We start from the raw sequence: 24768 nt of genomic DNA, 5'->3' as shown, positions 1-24768 counted from the left end.
AAATAGCTCAGGAGAGGTGAGACTGAACCCCTCTGGCCCATTTAGGGTCATTCATTTGTCCCTGTTGCAGACCTATGTGCCTGGCTCCTGCTCCATCATAGGAAGGACTGTGCAGGGGCCAGTGAGCCATTTCCCCTGCCTGTTCTCCAGCCTGACCCACAACCTACACATACCAGAGGGTGATCTTCTGTGGGTGCTCATTCCCTTTGGGTCAGGCCCCTCAGCAGGGGAATGGCCACTGAAACTGCCAAAAAAAGCCTTTCTCCATCCCAGTCCAGGCAATCCTGTATGGCTTCAGGAGGGCAGGACGTGGAGTTCAGACAGCCTCCCTGCCTTGCAGCAGCCTTTGGTACAATGGCCAAAGCTCACTGGAGAAACGTTTAAATGTTTTTTAAGGGAAAAATAGAGAAAATTTTTTAAAAAGAAGGAAAAGAGAGGGAGAACCCAAAAAAACCAAACCAACAAAAAACCTCCAAAACCAATCTGTGCAACAATTAAATATTTTGTCTTCTGAGACTCCACAGGGAAGTCAGTGAAAAGCTACTTTCCAAAAGGCTGCTGCCTCCACTATATACCAGTTTTCACCTCCAATTACAGATGGTGCTTTGGTCACCGGCAAAGAGACGTTTCAAGATAGCCCTGCCATTCCAGAAAAACATGTACAAAGGAAAGACCCCAAATACAGCTGAACCATACAAAAAATAACTGCACAGAACTGAGGTCTCAGAAAGTTGTATTGCTGAAAACACCTCCCTGCACCCACTAAAAGGACTGTGTAAACAAACGTACAAACAAACAGCAAACATACAAAATAAATCAACAGCTAAACAACAAACTCTTCCCCCCTCCCCCATTAGAAATTTTGAAATTGCAAAGCTAAAAAGAGCAGTTTGCTGTGTTTCTGACCACAGGTGAGAGACAGCCTGTTCTGAAAATAGGAAAAGCAACCAGACAGCCAAAGAGGCCTCCAAAGCTAGCAGCTTTTTGTGCTAACCTCCACACTGACTGCTGTCCAGCGGGAAGGTCATTTCCTACAGCACCTCTTGAAGGCTCCAGCTTCCTAGGAGCTTTTAGGTGTATGGCATGTTGGTAGTAGTAATAATACTTAAAATACACGCACACATGTACGAGCACTCATACACATATATCTTCTCTTCTATAGAAGACAAGCCTGTCAGAGCATAGGATTAAATTTGATGGAGAGGAAAGAGTGGCTGGATATGGAAGAAAGCAGAGGAGGTGGACAGATGTGGTCTGATAGAATGAGTCACTGGAGGCCACAGACTATTCTGTTACATTTCATATATATAAAGAAAAAGAAACTATCAAAGAGACCCAGTGATACCAGCAATAAAGGGCTGGCTAAGCAGACTTAATATAGTGTAGATGATGAAGGCCCTAGTCCCCAAATGTTGCTCCTTCCCTGTCTGACTAATCATGTCATCTCTTCATCAGGTTCTGATTGTCTTTTCTGGTTGCTGACAGAGGAGAGCAGTGCCTTGTTCAGCAGTTTGGCCAGTTAAAGTGCTGTGCCGGCTGGCACTGTAGGGCCCTCCCAGCAGGTCATCCTCTCTGGTGGTAGCAGTGTTGCAATCTCTCCTGGAAATTAATGGGATGGAGAATGGCTGCAGAAAGGTGACTCCCTCCCACCCTCCCTATTCACTGTCCCCTCTGAGGAAAATGAACCCCTCCAGAGTGCGGCATTTGTAAGCTCCCTAACCAGCTCCAAGCAGCAACAGCGATGTTCTTCCAAATGGAGGGAATGGGAGATCAATCCACCTCAGCTCAGCTTTTTCAAAAAAGACAAGCTTTCTTGCAAGTGACATTTCAGTGCTTGCAATGCCCTAGGAGGCAGCAAAATGAATAGCAAGGAAGTCTTATTTCAGTCACAGATCAGATCGACCAGATCTCTCCCAAAAGACCTTCCCGGTCAGTGTATGATTGTCTTCCTGCTCCACCTACCAGTTAAGGCCAAAGTAGGTAACGAGTGTGGCACAATGGTTTGGAAATGTGGCACAGCAGATTTACCACAGAAGTGAATGAACACATGGAATGGATTTCTGGTGCTATATTCAAACCCTCTACAGAAGGAGTCTGCGTCCCAGCCCTGGTTCAGAGTTGGTCCCCTGGAGTCCAAACAAAGCAGTTGTGCCTGGGTCTGCCAGGTAAGCAACAACAGGGTTGCCAAATTACCTGCGAGTACCCATCACCTGCCTTTAGCAGCATACGGCTTCCAACACTTTTCTCTCAGTTCAAACACATGCGTACAAATACCTAAGCACACGCACAGTGGCACCACACATACAAATGTGTGCAGGCTGCATAAATACACATACCAATATGAACCCACCCCTGCCCCCCACAAGTGGACACGTGCAAGAGATACAGACAAGTAGCAATAGGCATGCAACATACACATGGTGATCCCAAGCAGAGGAAACCCCTCCAAGCTGTGTTCAAGCATGGTGAGTTCCTGGGAGATGAATTCTGGCAAAATGCACTGCAGCAAGAGGCCCACACAGGGAAGAGAATCCAAAAAAAGACATTCCAGGCATCTAAACCCCTAAGAAGCTTTTCCAAAAGCTCCTTGAATTTCACAGGAGTTTAGCTGCCTGTGAAGATGAATCAGGTTCCAAGGCCTGGAAGGAAAGCAGAGGGAGAAAGCACAAAACTTTAATCTTATCCCCTCGACTGATTTTTGTCTGTTCAGGGGCAGGTATCATCTTTCTCCTGTTGACATGGGACTTAGCAGCCAGTGCCCAAGGGCATGGACAGGAGTCTCATGTAGTGGATGCATTCTCTCTGGACACCCTGCAGTATGTCATACTTAGGGCACACTGAAAAAGCAAAGGAAACACAGCAAGGAACTGGTAATGCTCAGAAAGGTAACATACTCTTTTGGTCGCAAGTTAATCTATGGGATGTACTCCCAAGGAGATACCTACCCACATTGTGGGGTGGCACTAAATGGGCCAGCATTTCCAAGTCCACACACGTTCAGAGTTCTGCCAGGAGTCACTCGAATGCCCAAACACACACCTCCTCCCAGACTGACAGGTATTTGCAGCCACATATTCACAGGTACACAGACCATGTGGACCATGCTGGGACAGTAACAGCAACGTCATAGCAAGGGTACATGAGAAGGATGACTACCCTGCTCACACTTGCGAGCAGAGCTCCATTCCCATGTGGCTGTGGTGGTTTCTCTCACCCAGAAATCAGAAACACAGGCCTGCAATGACAGGTTGAGCAAGAGTTAGTTGCAACTGGGAGAAGATTGACAGTCTGAACAACCTCTGGCCATGCTGACCCTTTGCATTGCTCCCTGCACTGCCCATATGATTTCATACAACTCAAAACCTCAGAGATCGTGGCACTTGGCAACATACTACACACATGGAGAGTCTTTTCTCAGACTGTGGCCAGCAGATCCATGTGTTTTCAAGGATAAGCAACCAGTAACATGGACGTTGAGGATGGTGAACTGATGTTCATTAAGGAACAATCCAAATTGTCAAAAAGGGGAGGAGCGAGGTGCCTTGGCATCTGCCTAGGGCCCCTACCACTTTTGCATTGGCTTATTCACCATCCTATCACTCTCCTCCCTTACTGCCATGACACCAGACCACAAACCCTAGGCAGACAGTGCCAATTACCAGCTTGTATTGACTTGTCAGACAGAAAGGGAGAAACTACTACTAGACTTTTGCTCCTAGGTTTGCAACACAGCAGAACATAGGTTTTTACAAGCCAATGGCCTCTAGGACTTAAAGGAAGTGCTTTTAAAAGATAGCATACTTCTCTCCAGCAGCCTTGCTTTATTCACATAGAGTAAAAGCAAAGAAACTCTAGTGATCCTGATATGGATCAACCTGGAGTGGATAAAAACTGTATCTGCCCCTGGTCTAAATTCACCAGTCAGCCATCAAGGACAGAAATTATGTTCTTTCTTTGGATTTTCTCAGATAATACAACTTCACTGCTCCCTTGCATGGGCAAATTTGCCATACTGATTATTTCTTATTTCTTGAGAAGGCAAGAGCAGAACACTGCTTCAGTGAAAGTGACAGAGAAGTTAAAAAGAGCTACAAAACATCATCTTCTAAAAATCTGGTCATGGCTAGAATTTTCCAGGAGAGAAGTAGTAGAGGCCTGCCCTTCACTCATCTTCTACACAGCATTGCACAGGTTGATGAAGACAACAGAGCAACAAGACAGTAATAAGAGGAGAGTGGGCAAACAGCCAGCATAAGTCATTCTGAGGGAAGAGGTATAGAGATGAAATTGAAGAACAGGTGTGAGTAAGATGGGAAAGTAGATAAGAGGCCAGGGAGATGAGACAGTAAGCTGCTGGAGAGATCAAAACACCTGAAAATGAGGTTCTGCTAGGAGAAAGGACAGAGAAGAGCAGAGGAAGTAAAATGTTCAACACAGAGGATCCGAGACCGTGCCACCTCCCCTTTCACTGGTACTGGGAAGGCCACAAAAGGAGGGATATGGAAAAGTTGGTCAGGAGATGAAGGCCCATAGGGAGATCCCTGAAATCCACAGTAACAAATGTACTCTGCTGACATCCCAGGGAGAAGACAATGGGGACCAGGGAAGAGAAAGTAACCAAAGAGCAAAGCACATAAAAAAAGAAACAGCCCTGTGCCTCACACAAACAGTCCCTAGCAATCAACACGGCTTTTATTACAGGAAATTATTAACACCCTCTGCTACCCACCACCCCTCACCAATCCCAAACCTCCCCCGTTTGGGGACCCTTTCTTGGCACACACATATAACATCCAGATAAACTTTCCAAACCAGCAAAAGCAACCACTGAAACAACTTCAAACACCACAGACCAATAAAACCACAATTTAAAAGTTAACTTTCCCAACCCCCCCCATGCCATTATTTAATAAGGAAATACTGTACAGATATAAAACCCACCCTTTTCCCAACCTGAATATAATTGCTTGAGCTAGTTTCTGTACATATATACACACATATTTACACAGTAATGCTGCAGTCGAGAAAGCAGATGATGTAAAAGTCACGAAGTGAATACATAAATTAAATAACTACCAGCAGAACATTAGGAAAGGTCACGTTGTTCCTACTTGGCAAAAATGCATTGTGGGACAGTCATTAGGTGTACTGCAATGTACTGTGTGCAAGGGGGGTGTGTGTGTATGCATGTAGTCACTCAAACCTCACAGCTTCCTGCTGTATCGGGCTTGTTCGTATATGTTTCACTTCCCCAGTATGTCTCGTGTGTGCGTGCCCAGAGGAACCCCTGTTCCAAAGCATGGAATTTTTTTCTGTTGGAGTGTATACCAGTGGTTGCTGTGTTCCTTTCATGGCAGAAGGCCAGCAGGTTAAGAGATCTGTAACTACTAACACATCACAGAGATCCTCCTTTACCTCAGCACCCAGGGGACTGTGCCCTTGGCATTGACAGACATGAGTCCTGCTCTCTGTGATGTGGTTTCACTGTCTTTTTCTATACACAAGCAGATTCATGCTGTGCCAGTTTTGTTGTCAGCAATGACAGAAGGGTGCCAAAATTCACTCAAATGGCATGGCTAGGTGAGGAATTTGGGGATGTTCAAGAGATGGAGAAAGAGCTCAAAGCCAATTGCAAAATGGTTTTTGTGTTGCCATTCTAATGGCAGACACCTACGTCTGTCTGCAGTCAGCCCCAGGTAGGTCCACAGAGCCCGTGATGAAGATGAGGCAATAGTATTCATATAGCCAGTGAGACACTCAGCGCCCCAGTTTGCCTTTGATGGGGGAGGAGAGAGGAAGCCACAGGGAAGTGTAGGTGGGTGAATGCAGCAAGGGTCTATGGCTTGGAAATCTATTTGGCTGCAATTTGAAAATAAGCCCTTGTGGGGACAACATTTGGGTCCCACTAGTTACTACCTCAATGTGCCCTGCAGCATCCAGCAGCATGGTAGGTGTGTTCCAGGTGGACACGTCAGGTGTGTTCAGCAGCAGGGAAGCACTTATGGGGAAGAGTGGGTGCAGTAGGGGATTGTGGCTTGGAGTCTGTCCCCATTTGTTGCCAGCAAATTGGTTCCTTTCTTGTACATGGCTCCCAGAGGCTCCTGTGGTGAGCCAGGCATATACCACAGAGAGGAAGCATAATTGGACTCTACCCTTTGTCAGCTTGGATTGAGAAGGAAAGATGAAGTGAAATTCCTTAGAGCAAGGGTGAAGAGAGTCAGCACAAAGTCCTTTCACCAACACTCCTGATATTTATCCCCTTCCCTTTTCCTTTTCTTTTTGGCAACCAAAAATGCACGGGGAAGAGCAACCTCCCACCCTTCTCCATGGGAAGGGCTCACCAAAGGTTGTTTGACTGGAGTTGAGGATGTGTGAAAGGCCTAAGTCTGATCACTGGCTGTGTTCCCAGGCTTCTTTCCATCTGTTGATAAGCAATGTAGGTGGGAGGATTTGCCATATTTGATAGAAAGCTCTAAAGCAAAGACTTGCCTGTAAAGATCCCTGAGGTATCTCTGATCACTCTGACCTGTCACCACCATCATATTGTCTGTCTCCCCCTCTCCCTTTTGCTGGCAATTTTGCTGTGAGAAAAACCTATTTGAATGTACACAGGGGCATTATTCAAGATGGATGCTAGTGTCTTTTTAAAGTGAAGAGCTCAACATCAGCAAGCATTGCTGAAGAAGAGGCTCATCCTAGCAACTCTTAACTCCTCCACCAAATCCTACAGGATATTACAAAAAATCAAAAAAAAATAAAAAAGGGGGGGGGGGAAGGATATCCTCCCCCCACATGCTGGAAACTGATTTCCTACAGGCAAATTCATACTTGCATATTGCTAAGCATTTTGAACCTACTGGGTTTCTTGCCTGGAAAGTTCTGACAGTGCATGCTGGATTTCAGAGAGAATGGGGGTTTTTTTGTTATTGAGGAGGTGGGGCCGGTGTGCTTCATTGTCTCAACTGACAACAAGTCCTGACTGCAGCTTTTCTTTCCTACTTAGGATGTGACATTGAAAGTTCTGATATTGCCCTCACAGGGAGGCGTGATGGGAGACAAAGAACTACTACACCAGCCTGTGTTGTGTTGCAATACAGTAAAAAGCTGGTGTGAATACTCCAACAATGTTTATGATGTGGAGATCCATGACTGCAAGTTCTACCTGCCAGTTGCTTTCCACTGTGAATGGCACATTTCTGGTATTTTCTGAATACTTCTTCCGTCTCCTTCATACACATCCTCCTTCAGCTGAATACATATATTCCAGAACCACTTCAGAAGAACATGAAAATACCTCTCATTGAGCCATGCCTGAGGCTAAAAGTGAAGAGGTAAATGTCAGAAACATTGCCAAAGGCGCCTAATCTTCCCTGGGAGGCTGGCTGCAAATATTCAGTAGAGGTCACCAAACTGTATAGGACACGACGGATTTTGCTCAGTATTCTTGTGTGCAGAAACCTTCAGAGAGGGGAAATGTTCCCAGCCACTGCCCCAGAAAATACTGGTATTCCGACAGTAGAGAGAGAGAAATGGCAAGGGAAGGGATATGGAGTTTTGTCAGGCTCTGGTATGAAATTCCATTCTTTTCTGGCCCGGTAATAAACAGCACATGGGTCGTTTCCTAGTATAGACAACACCTGCTGCTAATATTACCTGTTTGATTCACTTGAAGACTTACAATGAAAATACACCAAATCTAAAATTCTAAATATATAATCAGAGTTTAATAACATCATTGATTTATTTTCTGGATTATGAATTACACCCTCCCCCCTCCCTCCCCTTCCCCTTCATCTCTGTCCCAAAACTTGTTGACCTGTCAGAACTAAAATAAACAAAGCAACCAGAAAAGATCGCTTATAGGAGAAAGGATTAACCTGATGGACACATGGCCTAATCTACTGTGGGAGAAGGCAAAATACCAGACTCCTGTGTTTAGACCAGTGGTTCAGTCCAGAATTTCCAGTTCTTCTTTTCTGGTTGCCCTAGAGCATTCATTTGAGTGGCTTGTGGCACAGTTATATTTGCAGAGCACTCGAAGTGTTAACAGTGCTACAACAGTATCAATACTAGATAATGATTTTGGCAAACTATCATTTGCCAATTAGTGGAACAAGGGACAGAGCAGTCCGGAGAAAATACGAACCAACTTTCAACCCAAAACACAAAAATCAGAACCTTTAAGAAGAGATTTGAAAAAAGTTCCATTAACTTCTTTTTGGTTTGTTTTCAGCTTAATTTCCCTGCAGAGCCACCCTCCAGGTTTTCTTGTTCCAGGTGGGGAGGGAGGGAAAAGTACCGAGATAACCACCAAAGAGATTAGCTGCCCTCATCAGCTGTCAAACTCCCCCACCCCAAGCCCTTAGGAAATACCAGAAATTAGCACAAGCTTTCCCAGGTCCAAGATTTCTAAACCAAAGTAGCATTGGAGAAGTCTCTTAATGTCAAAGTGATGGTCCAACCTGAGCGGCCAACTTGATGGTTCACCCCACTACTATCAAGACAGTGTAGTGCCTTGAGGCCCAAGCTCCACAGAGAGATGCTGGTACAGAGAGTTTGTATGCAAAAAGGAATTGGGGGTGTTCCCATCAAAACATGAAACCCTGCTGGCAAGGCTTGAAGTGACGTTCCGGCGTCTTCCATTCATGAAGATAAAGGTGACAGGGCAATACAGGGGGCCTCAGGGGAACACAACACACATGGGTTTCTCTCTCTCTTTCTCTCTCTCTCTTTTTTTTTTCTCACTCATACGGCCTCGACCTGCGTAAACCGCTTCCAAAACGCAGCCTGAAAAGTCATAGAAAACAAACAAAACAGAAACAAACTTCCCCTCCCTCCCACCCCACGACCTGAATATTCACGAGAAGAGAAACACCGATTTATACAAAAACGCAATAAAAAAGAAATATTTACAAATGAAAGGAACGCCTTCTTGGTGGCTGCTGTCAGAGGTGTCTGACAAGCTGCCGTGTGTTCTGGATTGCAGATCGCTCTGTTAATTTGTTTGGTTTCTTTTTTTTTTTTTTTCCTTTTTTCTTTTCCTATTTGTTCTTGTAATTAGAGAAGAGGGAAAGAGTAAGAAGTTCCCTTACCTCAAAGACTAAGGGGTGGCATCACAAAGACTCTCCCCTTCTTCCCTCCTTGATTTCCTCAGTGAAATATAAGAAAATATTCCCATCACCAACCCTGCCCACCCTCTCCTCACACTCTTTGACTTTACAGGTAAATCCCACCCTCCCCCGCCCCAGCTTAAAAAATAAATAAATTAAATAGGTAAATAAATAAAAGGCCTTCTCTTGGCTTAAAAAGAGAAAGATAAGATAAAATCAACCATGGTGTGGTGAGGAATGTGAGAGAGGTGGCTTTCAGCTCCAAGAAATGTGGCTCATAAAGACAGGGTTGCCATCTCCCTTCAGAGTAAATCCCCAGCAGTGTACCCCTGCTCTCAGCACAGGACTCTCTCAACCCTTCCTTCCCCTGGTGAGCCATGGTGATTGAGACACTGGGACAGACCCAGAATAAGTAGTGGAGACTTTGCCATATCTCTCAGGAGGGAGAGGTAAGTCCACACCCTCACCTCAGGAGAAAGATGACATATGAAAGGGGTGTTCCACTTCTCACTCCTACCATTGCTCCTTTTCCTTTAGTTTAACTTGCATCTAAAATAATACAATGGAAAGAAAAAACACTCTTATCGATACTAAGTGCACCAGGAAAGCTGTCACTACAACTGCAGGGATGGGAAACCCTAGGCTATTCCAGCTTTGCACCTGTGCTAGTATCTTTCTCTTGCACACAGAGGCACACACACATGTACACACACATCTCAGCTTTGCACGTCCTCTCTTCAGCCTTCAGCACAAGCTTCTGTGCTCTCTGGCATTTATTCAAGCACACCCCTTCCCAGGAAGACAAGCTGTGTACTTCCTCTGTACATTCAATAGTAAATATACATATGTATTTCCCAAGGGTGCATACACCCTCCTCCCATTTCCACACATGCGAGGAGGCATTGAAACAGTCCACCAGCACCACTGCCACCACACATACCCTTCCATGAAATTTCTTTTTTCCTCTCCAGCACCATGCCAGCATTGGCAGAGGGCACCCTATTCTTTTTGTTCCAACCTGTTGGCCAAGAGTAGGGAGAGCAGAAGGATGAAATCCCTTTTTTTTCCTCCCCTCCTCACTGAAAGAACATGACCAAAATGGGCTTGGTGTCCCCTGAAGCGACAGTGAAAAAACTCCCCACCTTTCCCTACTCTTAAGTTCCATTCCGCTGTGTTTGTTCTCCAGACACCTTACAGGTTCACAGACATTTCAAGTATAAAGTTATCATATATACTCGCATATAGGCCGACCCATACTATATACTGCTCCCACCCTTGAAGTATGTCACACCTAGTGAGCAGTTTACAGCTAATGAACCAACCCTGTTCCCCTTTTCCCAAACTCTTCTCATTTCAGTGCAAACCAGCATCTTTTGTCAGAGTTCGGAAAACCAACCCTGAAATCAGAGAGGCTGCTGATCAGCTTTCCCAAACTCAGACTCCACTGCCTATCTATCTCTCCCACTGGTCTGCCACAGATTCAATGGCTGTAATAGCCGAAGTGAAACCACTAGCCTGACCTGCAGACAAACCTTCTCTCCCTCCCTCCACACCCCCCCAGCAGACAATTCAAAATTCTAGCGTAAAATTTCTCAGCATATACGCAAATATATATATATATATATTTCAGCCCTAAACCCCCATAGTCTTCACAAAATAATGTAACAAGAACCTCAATATAGCTAACATATAAGTGCATCATCAAGTTAGTCGTGTTATTCCCCCTTCACTTTCTCCATGTTTTAAACACTATTCTTTTGTAGGCAGTTTTAGGAAGAGTTGCCTGAGCAAGCACATTTTCCTGCATGTCCACTACACTGCTTCTGCTGCCTCCTCCTGACACACACACACGTGTGTGTGCACATGCTTTTCTCTGCTGGGAGCCAGCAGAAGTGAAACACTACAGTCACTGCTGCTCCTCCTCAGCCCATCCCTTCCCTGCCGTTTTCTCTGCTTTCTGAAGTCACAAGCAAGGATATCCAACTCCAACATCACTGTAAAGTGCAATGGCCAGGAATGGAGAGGAGGAGAATGGGAGGAGCGAGAACATGGAAAAAGAGATAAAACGGGAGGGTTGAGAAAGGGGAGGAGGAAGAGGGGACACCAAAGAGGTGGCACTTGTCACCAGTGCTGCACTACTCAGAACTCCAGTATCCCACAAACTAAGGACGACTCAGAAGAGTAGTTGATGGGATTGATCCCACCCCACCCTCCCATGCCCCACATACACCCCCAGTCCCTCCCCACGCTCTTCCCTTCTCACTCAAACATCAGACTCAATACTGGAGAGTTTCTCATAAACATGCCCGTTGCTGGAGCCATTGAAAGCCCTGGGGTTTTTGTTGTTAGGCACACAGGGGTTGGACTGGTTCCCTATACAGATGTCCTTCTGGAAACGGGCTGGCACAGCCCCATGAAGGGCTGAGACCACCGGCTTGTTGGTGGTGACAATGGCTCGGAAGTCTGGCCTGGCTTTGGGCCCTCCTGCCACCACAGGCTGCCTGAAGAAATAAGATTTGCTGCCGTGGAGCAAGCATTGGTCATCCCCAAAAGTGGGGATGAAAGGGTTTTGGGTGACCCGGTCGGGGTAGAGCGACTTGCTGAGCATGTAGCCCCCACTGCTGCCGGGGTTGTTGTGGTGGTGGTAGCTGGTGGCGGGCACTGAGGACTTGTTGTTGGCAAAGGTGGTCTCACTAGCTGGCATCTCAAACATGTGGGCGTAAGGGCTCCCCTCCAAAAAGCGGCCCTTGTCCTTGAGGCTGACGCTGCGGGGGGCCAAGGCTGAGTCATCCTTCTGCAGGTCCACAAAGGTGTCATAGGAATGCTGCCGGCGGAGCTTGTTGCGGGTCTTCTTCTGCACCTTGGAGGCAGAATTGGAAGGGCTCTGAGGATATTTGGAGGAGGAGGTGGCACTGGTGGCCACGGGCACAGGGGCAGGTGGCTGGTCCAGCTCTTGGAGTGAGTTGTCCTCACTGATGTCATACAGGTTGCCCGCTTTCTTGCAAGCCTCACAGCGGATGCAGGCCTGGCGGGTGGAATTCTGACCCACCACTGATGGCGTGTAGTTGTGCAGCTTAGAAGGGCAACTGCGGCAGAAATTAGCCCCGGTCCGGTCCTCCCAGTCTAGATTGGTCAGGTTCTTCTCCCATGGAGCTGGGACCCCACTCACAACACCATGCTTGTGCTCATTGCTTCCGCCAAACTCGCCCGAGCCGTGCTTGTGGTGGGCCCTGTTGGTGCAGGATTGACCCCCTCCTCCTCCTCCTCCTGTGTCCCGCTTAAACTCATCTCCCCGCTCTTTGTAGATATCTGTCAGGTCCACATGTTCCCAGTGCGGCGAGTTCTCCTTGGCCCGAAACTGGTCTAGGTAGAAGTCCCGTAGCCCTTCCTTGTCCCTGAAGTAGCGCTTGTGGTCAGGTGAGCGGGGCGGGCGCCGGCGGTAGGCCAGCTCTATCTCATCAAACTCCCGCCGGGACTTGGCAGATGCTGGGCGCTTCTTTAGGCTGTCCTTGTACTGCTGCTTCCGCCGTTTGGCCGCATTGCCCTCGATGTTGCCATAGGTGACCGTGTGAGTGGAAATGTCTGAAACATCTGAGCGAATCAGGTCGTCATGGGTCCCACTGCCCCCATAGCGGTCACTCTTGAAGGAGAACTTGCCATAGAGGTCACCCAACTGGCTGTGCTTGGCAGGAGGTAACCCCAGGTCCAAGGGCTTCTTCCCGATGGACCGTGACTGGGCATTGAAGGGTGGGTTGTCACAGTCATAGAGCCCATCAATGGAGCTGGTGCTGCCGATGCTATGGGGGCGGTGGTGGTGGTGGTAGTGGTCTTGATACACATTGCTGTCCTTCAGCTGCAGGTTGCCAAAGGTCCTTTCCACCTCACTAATATAGTCACTGAAGAGGTTCTCCTCACAGGGGGGGTTGTTGTAGGACTTACAGTCTGAGTGGGTGAAGCTGCGACGGTGCTCAGAGATATCATAGACTGATGACTCGCGGCGGATAAAGTCTAGGGCACTCTGTGGTGAGCCATTGACCCCTGACAGGTTGGCCATGTTCTTGGCTGTCCGAAGCAGGCGGAGGATGTTGGAATGAGTGTTGTTCATAGTTGCAGTGGGGGAGTTCATTGCTGACTGGCGTTCTTCGATGGCCACGCCGTGGATGCAGCTGTAGATACCCTGAAATGAGAGAAACCAGGAAGGTGAGTGGTCCTGCAAAGAATACACAAAAGGGGACTTGGACTGGGAAGCACCCTGTGCAGCATGAGCATGTTTCTGTAGGACAGTAAGGCCTGTCAGCCTTCCATCATTGAAACACAATCAAATCAAATGAAATCAGATCTGCTCTTGATATTCTGCCCCTCTTTCTTGCCTCTCACATTTTTTCCTTTTCCTCCATTCCTCTTCCTCTGCTTTGCTTCATGTCATATCTGTAGGATGCAGTAATACCTGCTGGCACCCTCTAAGAGTTAGTCAAATCTAGTAGGTGCAGTGTAGAATTACAAATGGAGACAATAATATCCTTGGGAATAAAAGCATCAAGACAAACAATTCTGTGTAGATAAGAGTAAGAAAGTCCATTTTGGCCCTTGAAATTCATCTGGACATCAGGGAATCAACGAGGCAGGAGCTATCTTAAAAAGGGAACAGCTTCATTTGTCATAAACTTAGCTACATTAATCACCAGTAAGGATTAGAAATGGATACAGAGAAAGAGCAGGACTGTTGAATTTTTATTTAGGTCTTCTGCATCTGATTGACTGAGGTACAACAGAATTTTTAATTGCATTCTGTTAAATTCAACAGTGATAACAGGTTTCAAACTGAGATCCCTGAAAGTCCTCTATTCACCTTCAAATCAGACAGCAGAAGTTCCCAATTCCCCCACATCCTCCACAAGTTTATTTCATCCATGACACAGACTGTTGACAAGGGCTACCCCTAAGAACAGAAGGGGCTCCTTTATTCCCTGGTCTGCTAAATGGCGTCTGATGGTTAATGTCAATTGTGAAATGGACACCATCACACCATGTTACCATGGTTTCTCGGCAGCTAGCAGATGATTAACACTTTTCAGATCTTTTGTCAACCTGGCCCACGTCTAACAGATAACCGCAGAATGAAAGGCTCTGTATATATAATGGCCAGTCTCTTCGCGAACGAAGAACCAGGGAAGGTCTTTTCACCTTCCAGCCTGCGCATTGGATTTTTTAGGTGAGACACAGTGTGCGCGGAACTGAGCCCACCCTTTAATCCTGAGGTTCGTCTGCCGGGGCCAAGCACGCTTTGGACGGTGGCAGCGAGGTCCTCAGGACGTAGATGGATTGCCTTACAGGGCTAACGAGCTCCATCTGCCCGGGGAGGGGCCCCGACCGGGAATCGAACCCAGGTCTCTGCAGTGACAGCGCAGTGTCTTTTCCCCTAGACTACTGGGGGCTCCCAAACTACCGGGGGCTCCCGAAAGGCTCTGTACTTAGCTAAGGATCACCAAACACAAGTCCCCATCTTATATCCAGACTAAACCATGCTAGAAACTAATATAGAAGAGAGGCTGTGCCCCTGCATTCAAAGGACTTTGTCATTTCTCCTCAATATGTTATGCAGCAATTATATACTCCTTGCACAATCAAAGTAAATTCTGTTACATCAGACACTGACCTAAAAAACGCCAAGATTTGACCTTACTTCAGAATGGATCAGGAGAAAGGACAACTGTCTTGAAAGAAGGAAAAAAAACCCCAAATGGGATACTGCTAACAACATTGATAGGAGAAAGATGACTCAGAAATGGCTAGAATCTGCTTTAAATGTAAATGCTATACCCTAAGGCAGATTTGCATAAAGCAATTGCTAAGTTTATGTGGTCATCCTCTCTCAAAGGATGTCTGTACGGTTTAGGGCATGGCTTTTGGTTAAGGACTTCTGGTTGTTAATGATGGCACACTTGTAGTTAACAAAAGGTCAGATGAAAAGCTGTAATATAGGGGACAATGTAAAACTCTTGAATTTCTAGTCACGTTATCCACCATTACTTGAACCCAAATTCGGGGTGGTTTCCAAATTTGGTCTCCTCACAAGGAGCTCCTCCTTCAGAGGAGCAGCCAGTAACAATTACCTTCTCTTTATACTGCATTTTCATTTCCATGACCGTAATCCAACTGAGACCAGAGATGTCACAGAAAAACTTAACACATTTTTGCAACACTAATGGTGCAAAGATGACAGCCTTTATCCTGCAGACTGTCACCCAATGCCACCTGTGTGTTAGACAGTCTTGGTGGATTTCCCCATCTCCAGTACCTAGGACTGTCTGAATAAATCCTCTGTACTTCCCTGGCAGTTAATGACACTCACCCTGCTGATGGAGAAGACCACACCAGGCTTGCCAGAGCAGACGCCCATGAAGCAGTGGCGGAATTGCCAGTAGAAGAGGTGCTCACAGATGAAGGTGATGAGACTGAGGGCCATGGCTGCTCCCAGCATGTAGAAGACACCTGCCATGTTATCTATATCCAACTGGCTGCTCATAACCTCATTCTTCTCATTGTGACAAATGCCAGTGAGCCAGAGAGCTTCCAGCTCCTCCATCTCCCCTAGAAAGACAGACAGAAGGAAAGAAACAGGTTAGGTAGTCCTGCAGTAGCTAAAGAGCTCAAACTATGAATTGAAAGGGTGATTGAAAGCAAGAATCTGATCTATGGTAATTTCCAGTCTCCATGTTCTTTTTCCACATTTGTAATGTCCATAAAATATCCTGATTGCCCATCTGATGGGGGCAAGTGCAATTTGTCACAAGAAGGTCAACAGGATTTTTCCACAGTCAGATACTAGCCATAAAAAGCCTATCACAGGACACAGCTATTAAACTTGCTGTCTACAGTGAGATTCTGAAACAGTTTCCCACCAGATGACTGAAGACCTGGCTTCACAAACCTCCACTATCATTAGGTTAATGAAGGTCAAAATTAGTGACTGATACTGGTAGACAAAAATGAATCACTTTAAAATGAAAACATTGTATATTTCCAACTCAGTATTCAAAATGTTGATTTTTTAAAATCAAATTTGTTTCTATCATATCCACAGCTCATTAAAACTAGGTGCAATTGCAATGTACCCAAAAACATTTAAGGATTTTCACCTGTTTTTCTTCCCCTCCATTTTGTCCAAATTCAACACTTCCAAGCCCTTTGACCAATCAAAAACATTACTAATTTGTATCAGCTAGGAGCAAATGTTCTGCAGTCTAATTTCATACACCACTTACTCCCATTATGGTATTTTCATGAGGGGTGAGAGAGAGAGATAAACACACATACACACACACACACACACATATTGAGACATTCAGAACAAACTGATTTTGCAGGTTGGCAAATTTTTTCATGCTGTTAGGAAAGTTAGTTTTTCACATTTTCAATCTCCTGTCCAGTGACAAGGGGGAAAAATTCCAAATATGTATATAGGAGATGCTATAACAGAGTCTTTGAAGCTTATAGAGAACTTACATCTTTTTCTGAAATAATATATATTAGGTTGTTTAGGAAACAGAAGGCCCTATCTGCCAGGCAGCCGGTTTTCTGAAGTATATCCAATTTATGTTCTTTCCATATTTATAGTACCATACATTATTTTCAGAGTTCAGGAAAAAAGGAATACTTATAAATAAAATAACATGTGAATTCTATTTATTCAAAAAAAGTAAATTAAGAGATGAACTAGGTAACTCTAATGTTCCGATTTAAAACTCACTCCAAAACTCCAGAACATGAGTTTCAGGTTCTTCCTTGCTTTTGTTATTTTTTGAGGTTTTGGAAATTCTGAGCTAACTCTTTCATTCAGAAATATTTATCCTTTAATTTGGCAAACTCTACATGGATTGATCCTGTCTAGAACTATAAAGTATGACATAACCATAGACAGTACAGTTAGCGGGTTTGGTCACAGCAAAACTGCAAAGGTAGTAAAAAGTTCATAACAGAAATCTTGTTTTTACAAGACATTCTTCAGATAAGGTATTTTTTCAAACACACATCTGAGCTTGTTCTATGAAAACTTCAGTGCTTCTGACATTGCTTTTGATGATACTGCTACCCTGCATCAACAACACAAAAGAAATTATATCCTCACATTTTTGCTGTGATGCCTCTAAACAAACCTTTTTAATAATTTCATGTTTTCAACTCAAATCTGAAGCACCAGAGCTAGAAACTTCCATTTCTTACATGCAAAATTTGGTATTTCTTAGGAAAATTCCAGCAGCTCTTTTTCTTGTCACTTACCATCTCCAAAAAGCTGTAGAATGGCAAGATCAACCTGGCGCTTCCAGCCTGAGTCCTTTTGAATGGCAATGCCATAGCCAGTGGAGGCAAACACTTTCCCACTTCCAATTGTCACCAGTTTGCAGCCTTCATCTCTGCCAGCCATGTAGTTTAGCACTGCTGCATCATAAATGAAAGCATCCAACTTCCTGCACAGATGCAAGAAGCAAGAGGGTGTATTACAGAAAGCATAGAATCTGTATGAATTCAAAGGTGTTCTCAGGTAATTAAGGCTGAAATTAACCTCTTTCAGATGGATTACAATAGGTTACATAGAATCATAGAAAGGGTTGGGTTGGAAGGAACCTTCAAGATCATCTAGTTCCAACCCCCATGATGTGGGTAGAGACATCTTTCACTAGACGAGGTTGCTCCATCCAACCTGGCCTCAAACACTCACAGGGACGGGGCATCCACTTCACTACCTCACAGTAAAAAGCTTCACACGATCACATTAAATAATATTTTTTCCTAATACCTAATTTAAACTTACTCTCTTTCACTTTGAAACCCTTCCCGCTTGTCCTCTCACTACATGCTCTTGTAAAAAGTCTCTCTCCATCTTTCTTGTAGGCTCCCTTCAGGTACTAGGAGGTCGCAATTAAGTTACCCCAAAGACTACTCTTTTCCAGGCTGAACAATCCCAATTCTCTCAGCCTTTCCTCATAGCAGAGGTGCTCCATCCCTCTAATCATGTTGGTGGCCCTCCTCTGGACTTGCTCCAAAAGGTTGATGTCTCCTTCCTGTGGTGCAGATTCCAGAGCTGGATGCAGCACTGCAGGTGGGGTCTCTCGAGAGCAGAGAGAAGGACAGAATCCCCTCCCTGGACCTGCTGCCCAGGCTGCTCTTGATGCAGCCCAGGATACACTTGGCATTCTGGGCTGTGAGCCCACATTGCTGGGTTGTGTCCAGCCTCTCATCTACCAGCAACCCCAAGTACTTCTCTGCAGGGCTACTCTCGACCTGTTCATCCCCCAGCCTGAAGGTTGGGGGTTGCCCCAACCCTGGTGCAGCAACTTGCACTTCATCTTGTTGAACATCATGAGATTCCCATGGGCCCATTTCTCAAGCTTATCCAGGTCCCTCTGAATTACATCCTGTCCTTCAGGTGTGTCATCTTCACCTTCACCAAAGTTAACTAAAATCTGAGCCCAGAACCTGTTTACAGGTAGAAGCTGGATTATAAACAAGGATTGTATATTTCTTTCTGACTTTTTGGTAATCACAATTTCTGATCTGGAGGAAAATTTGGAATAAAAATACACTGCAAGATAAAGTCAAATGAAGAGGAAGTCAAGGGGATCTATATTCCATTAATAGCTTATATTTCTGTACTGCCTTTAATCTCAAAAGAATCTAAAATGCCTTGTAAAATGTATCAATATTAGATAGCAAAGTAGGGGTTGAAGTAAGGAAAATATTATCTCCAATTCAAACTGCTGACATGCCTTAGCTGAGCAAAATGTCTTTTTTTCAAACCAAATACAGTCAGGACATTATGTTTAACCCCTCAGTTACTGTGAAAAGCACTACTGGATCTTTACCAATGTCAAGTGGCTACTATAGCAGCTTCATGGTTTACCATGCTGACTAACTCCTTGTTAAAAAATGCTTAGCTGAAAACCACAACAAAAATTCTGTTTCAACACAGAGAAATCCCCATTATGGACTGCGCTGAGTAGCACAGTTGACTGAAGAGAGCCTTCTCTCACTGCAACAAATTGATTTGGATGTGGGGGGCAGTCTCAGAGTGCTGCATCTTCCACATATCCAAAGACAGCTGATGAGTAAATCCTCCCACTAGATCTGAAATGAAACACATTCAGATAAACGACCAAAGACCTTCCGCTTGCACATTCTCAAATGCACACTATCTTTACAATCCACCTCCTGCACATATATTTCCAGTATGTGATTATCTGAGTTCAAGTGCTTATCTGTGAGGAAGTCTGTCCAAGGGTGGATATGAAGCCAGGATGACATCTACCACAAGTGATGAGCTCTATTTCATCCATATATTTCCAGGACAGAGCATATTTATTTCCTGGATGATGACTATCCTGGCAAATGTACCTTCCTAGGATGACATCCAACGATGGTACAACCATTTATAAGGGGCTGCATGCCTCTGAACCTGGCAAACAGGTTTAGCAATATTCAGTCAATCTAGTAATTAAATTGGCTGAACATTTTCATTGTGCTTTGGAATGAACTTTCTCGTAAGACTGCAACATGAGTGTAAGCAAAAATGTTTTTTTCACTGGGGCTGGGCTCTGAGAACCAAAATGGTCAGCTCTGGGAGGTCTTCAACCTACAAAGGACAAAGGCTTGCAAAATGTCATTTTGAGTTAGTTCCTTTGCAGATTCACTGCTATTAAAATAGGATGAGCTATTCCAGCATGCTTTTTGTTAACAATTTTTCCCATGTTTCCCAAATTAACCAAGGAAATGCTTACATTTTTTATACTTCCTTATTATTCAAATAACATTTTGTTTAGCCCTTGATACTAAAATATTCCAGAGTAGGTAACTTCCAAACTATTTGCTTCAAACGCACCTTCCATTATACTCTATTAGCTGGTGATACACTGGGGTGGAATTAGTCTGACAAGGATTGTTTCAGTTTTCTGATTAGCATAATCTTTTATACACAGAAGGAGGGAAAACAAAGGAATTTCCAGATGACAATATAAATGCTCTGAAAAAAAACTTTGCCCACCGAGATCTGTGAGCTTTTCCTGTGTATGCATAAGAACCCATCAGCATGAAACCTCTTGATGAAGCAAGCTCTTTGGGACTACTACACACATGGCTAATGTACAAGGATACAGTAGATCCTAATTTTTTTTGTTTTATAGTCTTACAAACACAGCAAACCCAGAAACTCTTAAACAGATGTCAATAGAAAAAACTAGCAAAAAGAACAACAGAGTTACTCTCCTGTGCTATGTATGGCTTCCTGCGCTTTTAACCATGGAGAGATAACAGAGGCTCATTTTTCAAACCTCACAAAAAAAATTTCCAGACAAGCATGTAAAATAGGCAGGTTTCTGCAGCGAATAAACATGTAAGAAGAAAGCCTCACCCAGTCTTCAAAGAGAACAATGCATCATCCACCCCTCTCTGATTGAACTTCACCATGTAGCTGTGCATTTCAGGGTAGTTGTTGCGAATGTTCCTCTCTGTGCTGCCATTAGGAACTGTCCCGAAGCGGAAAGGGGGTGAGAAGTCATTTGGTTTCTGGAACTGAAGAGACAGAAAAAGAACATTGCTCATAATCTTTCAGAGTGAAGCAGTCACCTGGCTGGGAGAACATACTCTCCCTGGAAGGTAGTTCTGATTTTATTTTACTATCATGTAGAAAACATTGTTGAGAAGTTATTACATTTCACTGTTTTCAAACACAAACATTTCCTGTTAATACCTAAGAACCTAATACCTGAGCAAGCTGTTCTTTTTGTCCACTCTGGACAAAGTGCATGAAATAGCCAGTGATCAAAGTTTAAACAGGAGTTTAGATAAAAGGAAAAAGGAAAATGTAACAGTGGCTTTGGAACACAGTCAAGGAAAGATTTTCAATAAAATCTATGTGGTTTTTATCCACAAACTGTAATTTCGTTCCTAAGAGGTATCTTTTTCAGCTCTGTGTATGCCTTTGCATTTCCTGGTTCTGACTGAAGTAGAAAAATAATTAAAGAGGAAAGATGCCTCTCAGCACACCTCCCACCCACTCCCCCAAATGAATGATCAGCTTTCAAAGTTTTGGGCAAATGTTCCAAATGAAATGCTATTAGTGGATGCAAGTCACTAGTAACATTTGATGCCCAGAACATTGCTGGCAGAATACTCCAAAGCTTTTGCTGCTCACAAGAAATACATTCATCATAACATTCCCCCATGGCTGCAAGGCTGTGAGATTTTATATGCCAGTAGCTTAACTTAAGTCATAATCAATGTTCTGTGGGCTTTTATGAGCAGTAAAATTTAGACTGTCAATTATCAAGCCTGCTTAAAACCCCTAGAACCAGCAGACAGAAAGGAGCACAGAACTATAAGCCAGGAACAGAATAAGCAGTACAAGAAAAAGATGCAAAAGTAGGTTAGATGGAAGGAAGCCTCCTCCTCTCTGGATATATCAAGCACTAGCTTGCCTGGTGTTATTTCTTGACTCCCAACTGTGACTGTATATTTGTATGATCCTGAGAAGCACACTAACAACAGTCAGACTAAACCCATTTAACAGCAAGAGTTCACCTGGTTCACGAATATATGCCATTATGTACTGCCACCTTCTACACTGGAAATATAGCTGCAATCTACAACTACAGCTTAAAACACATACAGATGAGTCTTTTTCTTGAGTTCTGCTTAAAGCCATTTTGGAACTTGGTCAACTCAACTGAGGAGGCCAAAGGCCCTAAAGCAGTGTATCTCATTCACAGCAGTGTCTGTGAACAGATGAATACACTGTTCTTCTGTTTCCTTGTACCAGTCAACTCATCTGGTTGTGTAAGGAATTATCTCTCCAGTTTGGATGGCAAGATGAATAACTTGTAAGTGCACACAAGTGTGTGAGAGAGAACACGCGTCCTACTGCTTTCAGCCAACAGAAAACATCAGGGCTGTTTTTTGGAACTCAGGTTGGTACATCACCAAAAAACACAGAGGTTTCACATATAATAAAACAGACAGTAAAGTGGCTCTTAGAACCCTGTCACACCCTCTAGGGATGAAGACAAACTCACAGCTATCAAAGACTGTAATGAAAGCAAACTTTGATGGGAGAAAAATCACTCCAGCATGCTAAAATTATTCTTTTTTTCCAAGCTGATTAAAGCAGCAGCCTCGGAGACCCATCACAAGGAGGGCACTGCCCATACCAGATGCAAAGAAACAAAGTCTCTCCCTTGACATGCTAAACCAGGAGTTTGTAGAGTGGGCAACTTGCTTTCCCAGAGGCTGCAGAACCTAGCCTTGAAGGGAAACAGGACATTCCCATTCCCATAGAGCCCTCCAACAGAGTAAAGTCAACAGGACTTTACAGTCAAGCATCAGGCAGGCCTGACCAACATTGGTGTGACTGAGCTTTCGCATGTCCTTTGAAACAGCAGCAGCTATGGGAACCTCTCTGGGCCCAGAGACTGTTAAAGAGAAGAGGCCTCATCCAGTGTCCATTTTATACTTCTACCTTCTATTCCCAGTGAAAGAATCTCTACTTTTGTCTGCTTCCATCATGGTGTCTATTGGAGTAAGAAGGATTATAGCCAGGCAGGGCTGCGATAAGGGAAACAATCCCACCCTTGAACTATCCTTTGACTCCTCTGGTTAAGGGTCCACACCAGAGAATTTTAGCTTCAATGCCTAGGAGGAAGACAGATCCCCAGCTAACCTGGTTTGGTATTTACAAAGCTGAAAGCAATTGATGTCCAGCTGACTCCACAGTCCATGGAGCCAGAGATAAGCAGATACTTCTCCAAATTTAACAAGTAATCGTATGGTACATGCATGAGTCTTTCTGGTAGGAAAATCACCGTATTTGTTTCTTGGCAGTGGGTGGGCACAGCTCAGTCCAGGAATGGAGAAATCTCCAAAGAGCTCTCCAGACTCAGAAACTGTTACATCTTTCTGGACTAACTGCTGCCCCACACTGCTCATACTAAAGGAGCAAAAACACATGCAAATCTTTCAAGAAAATTCATGGGACAGATGGGGAAGGAGTGTGTGGCATCACAGTGCAGGAACGTGTGGGGAAACTGGAGAAGATCAATAAGAAAGAAAGTTTATTGACACATTGTCAAAGAGTTCAGTAAGGAATGCCACCTGTTTGGTTTCTTCCAAGGACTTGGACAGTGAGCCTGGATCATAAGTGTCAGCCCCAGGAAAGCAGACTGGTCTATAAGGAATCAGAGACACGAGGCAGGAGCTGAGGCACAGTGCAGTGGCCATTACATGGAGGAAGCTTATGCAGAGATAATCTCAATGCTACAGTAAATATTGACAAAGGAATTAACTATGGATATTGACAGAAAGGGTCAGAACGTAGATTAATGGGAGGACTGTCCCATTATTTCACGTAAGTGTTTCTCCTGTCAGAGCCCTATGTCAAAACTACTCTACTGCATCTGCAAAGAGGAGTCCTGTGAGGCTCTGGCAAAAAATGTGGTGATAACAGGGCAAGGGAAGATGCACCAGTGGCTGACCAAATCCAGCTGCATAGGGCCCATACATGTAGAAGCCCCCCCTCACACTTGCCTGCAGCAGGAGACCTGTCCTGCTGCCCAGCTCCACCTATCTCAAGGGATGATTGCCTGGGAGGGAACCCACAGGGCTCAGCCTGTCCTGCACCCAAAGAGCCCCAGGCAGAGATGTACCCCATTTGCATCCTCCCACTCATTTACCATGAGTTCGTGAGAGGCTCCAGTTGTACCCAAGGTGATGTGACACACTCTCACCCATGAAAGAAATCCCACTTGCTTCACATCTATTGTGGGCGAGGTGAATGCTGCAGATGGGGGTGGAAAGCAGACACCAAGCATGCCTGAAGGGCTGGGGTAGCTCTGGGACACGAGATGTCAGTGTTCAGAGCCCAGCAGCTGCGTGCCTCTTCAACCCTTCACTCCACAAACTGAAATCTTGAAGCATTAAGTGCAAAGCAGACCTTGGCTTTGGAAAAGTAACCTCTCAGTCAGAGAGCAGAAATCTTCCTGCTCTGGAGGGTGATAAACACACAGGCTGGGGGCTATTAGCACATTCAGGGGGTAGAGATCCTTTCCCACTCCCCTCCACATCTCGCCATGAGAGCTGTTGACAACAGCAGTGAGAGCGAGTTTAAGTGACTTGTCTGGCAGAGCTGTTTCATTAGCAATTTGGAGCCATGCCGTGCAGAAAACAGCATTGTTCTCAGATGTTCGAATATCAATCTGCATAATGAAACAGGTGACAGGAGCTCTTCCCATTCATGCAGCCGCAATTGGAGGGGATTCAGATATGAGGGGAAGGGGTTATGTCTAATTGGTCACAATTAATTTGATGAGAATTTTTTTCCATTATACTGTCTATCACCAAATGGTTCTTACAGAAAAGCACATCTGCACTTATTTATCTGTCTGATGTAGGCCCTGTTTATACTGTAAAGTGTTTGCCAATAGCATCAAAAGCAGTTTCTCAAATTCAGCAAGCTCTCACAACAAAAAGGCTCTTATTTATCAGTTGATCTACTTTTACACTGCTTTAAAAAAAAAAAAATCCCCTCTGAAATATATAATGAGATGGCAAAACTTAGTACAAGTGTGTATGTGTGTATCTGCCAGTGCCTTACCCTTACACAGATTCTCTGGGA

General features: G+C 44.7%; 1 protein-coding gene across 5 annotated transcripts in view; it reads right to left on the bottom strand.

Moving 5' to 3' along the window:
- Positions 1–11346: 11346 nt before the first annotated feature.
- GRIN2B (glutamate ionotropic receptor NMDA type subunit 2B) overlaps positions 11347–24768 on the bottom strand; it is a 208634-nt gene continuing 195212 nt past the window's right edge. For all 5 annotated transcript variants that reach the window (XM_027893846.1, XM_027893847.1, XM_027893844.1 and 2 more), the window contains 4 exons: positions 20515–20675; positions 17391–17578; positions 15463–15701; positions 11347–13287 (listed from right to left, as the gene is read on the bottom strand). In XM_027893846.1, the coding sequence (XP_027749647.1) occupies positions 11374–13287; positions 15463–15701; positions 17391–17578; positions 20515–20675 (2502 nt within the window). In that variant the 3' untranslated portion in view covers positions 11347–11373. The remainder of the gene's footprint in view (positions 13288–15462; positions 15702–17390; positions 17579–20514; positions 20676–24768) is intronic.

Source organism: Empidonax traillii, unplaced genomic scaffold, assembly GCF_003031625.1.
Source record: "Empidonax traillii isolate 1590-97213 ecotype Southwest subspecies unplaced genomic scaffold, ASM303162v1 scaffold408:size522183, whole genome shotgun sequence".
NCBI lineage: Eukaryota > Metazoa > Chordata > Aves > Passeriformes > Tyrannidae > Empidonax > Empidonax traillii.
Note: the sequence above shows the minus strand (reverse complement) of the source record. Positions and strands in the feature narration are given on the sequence as shown.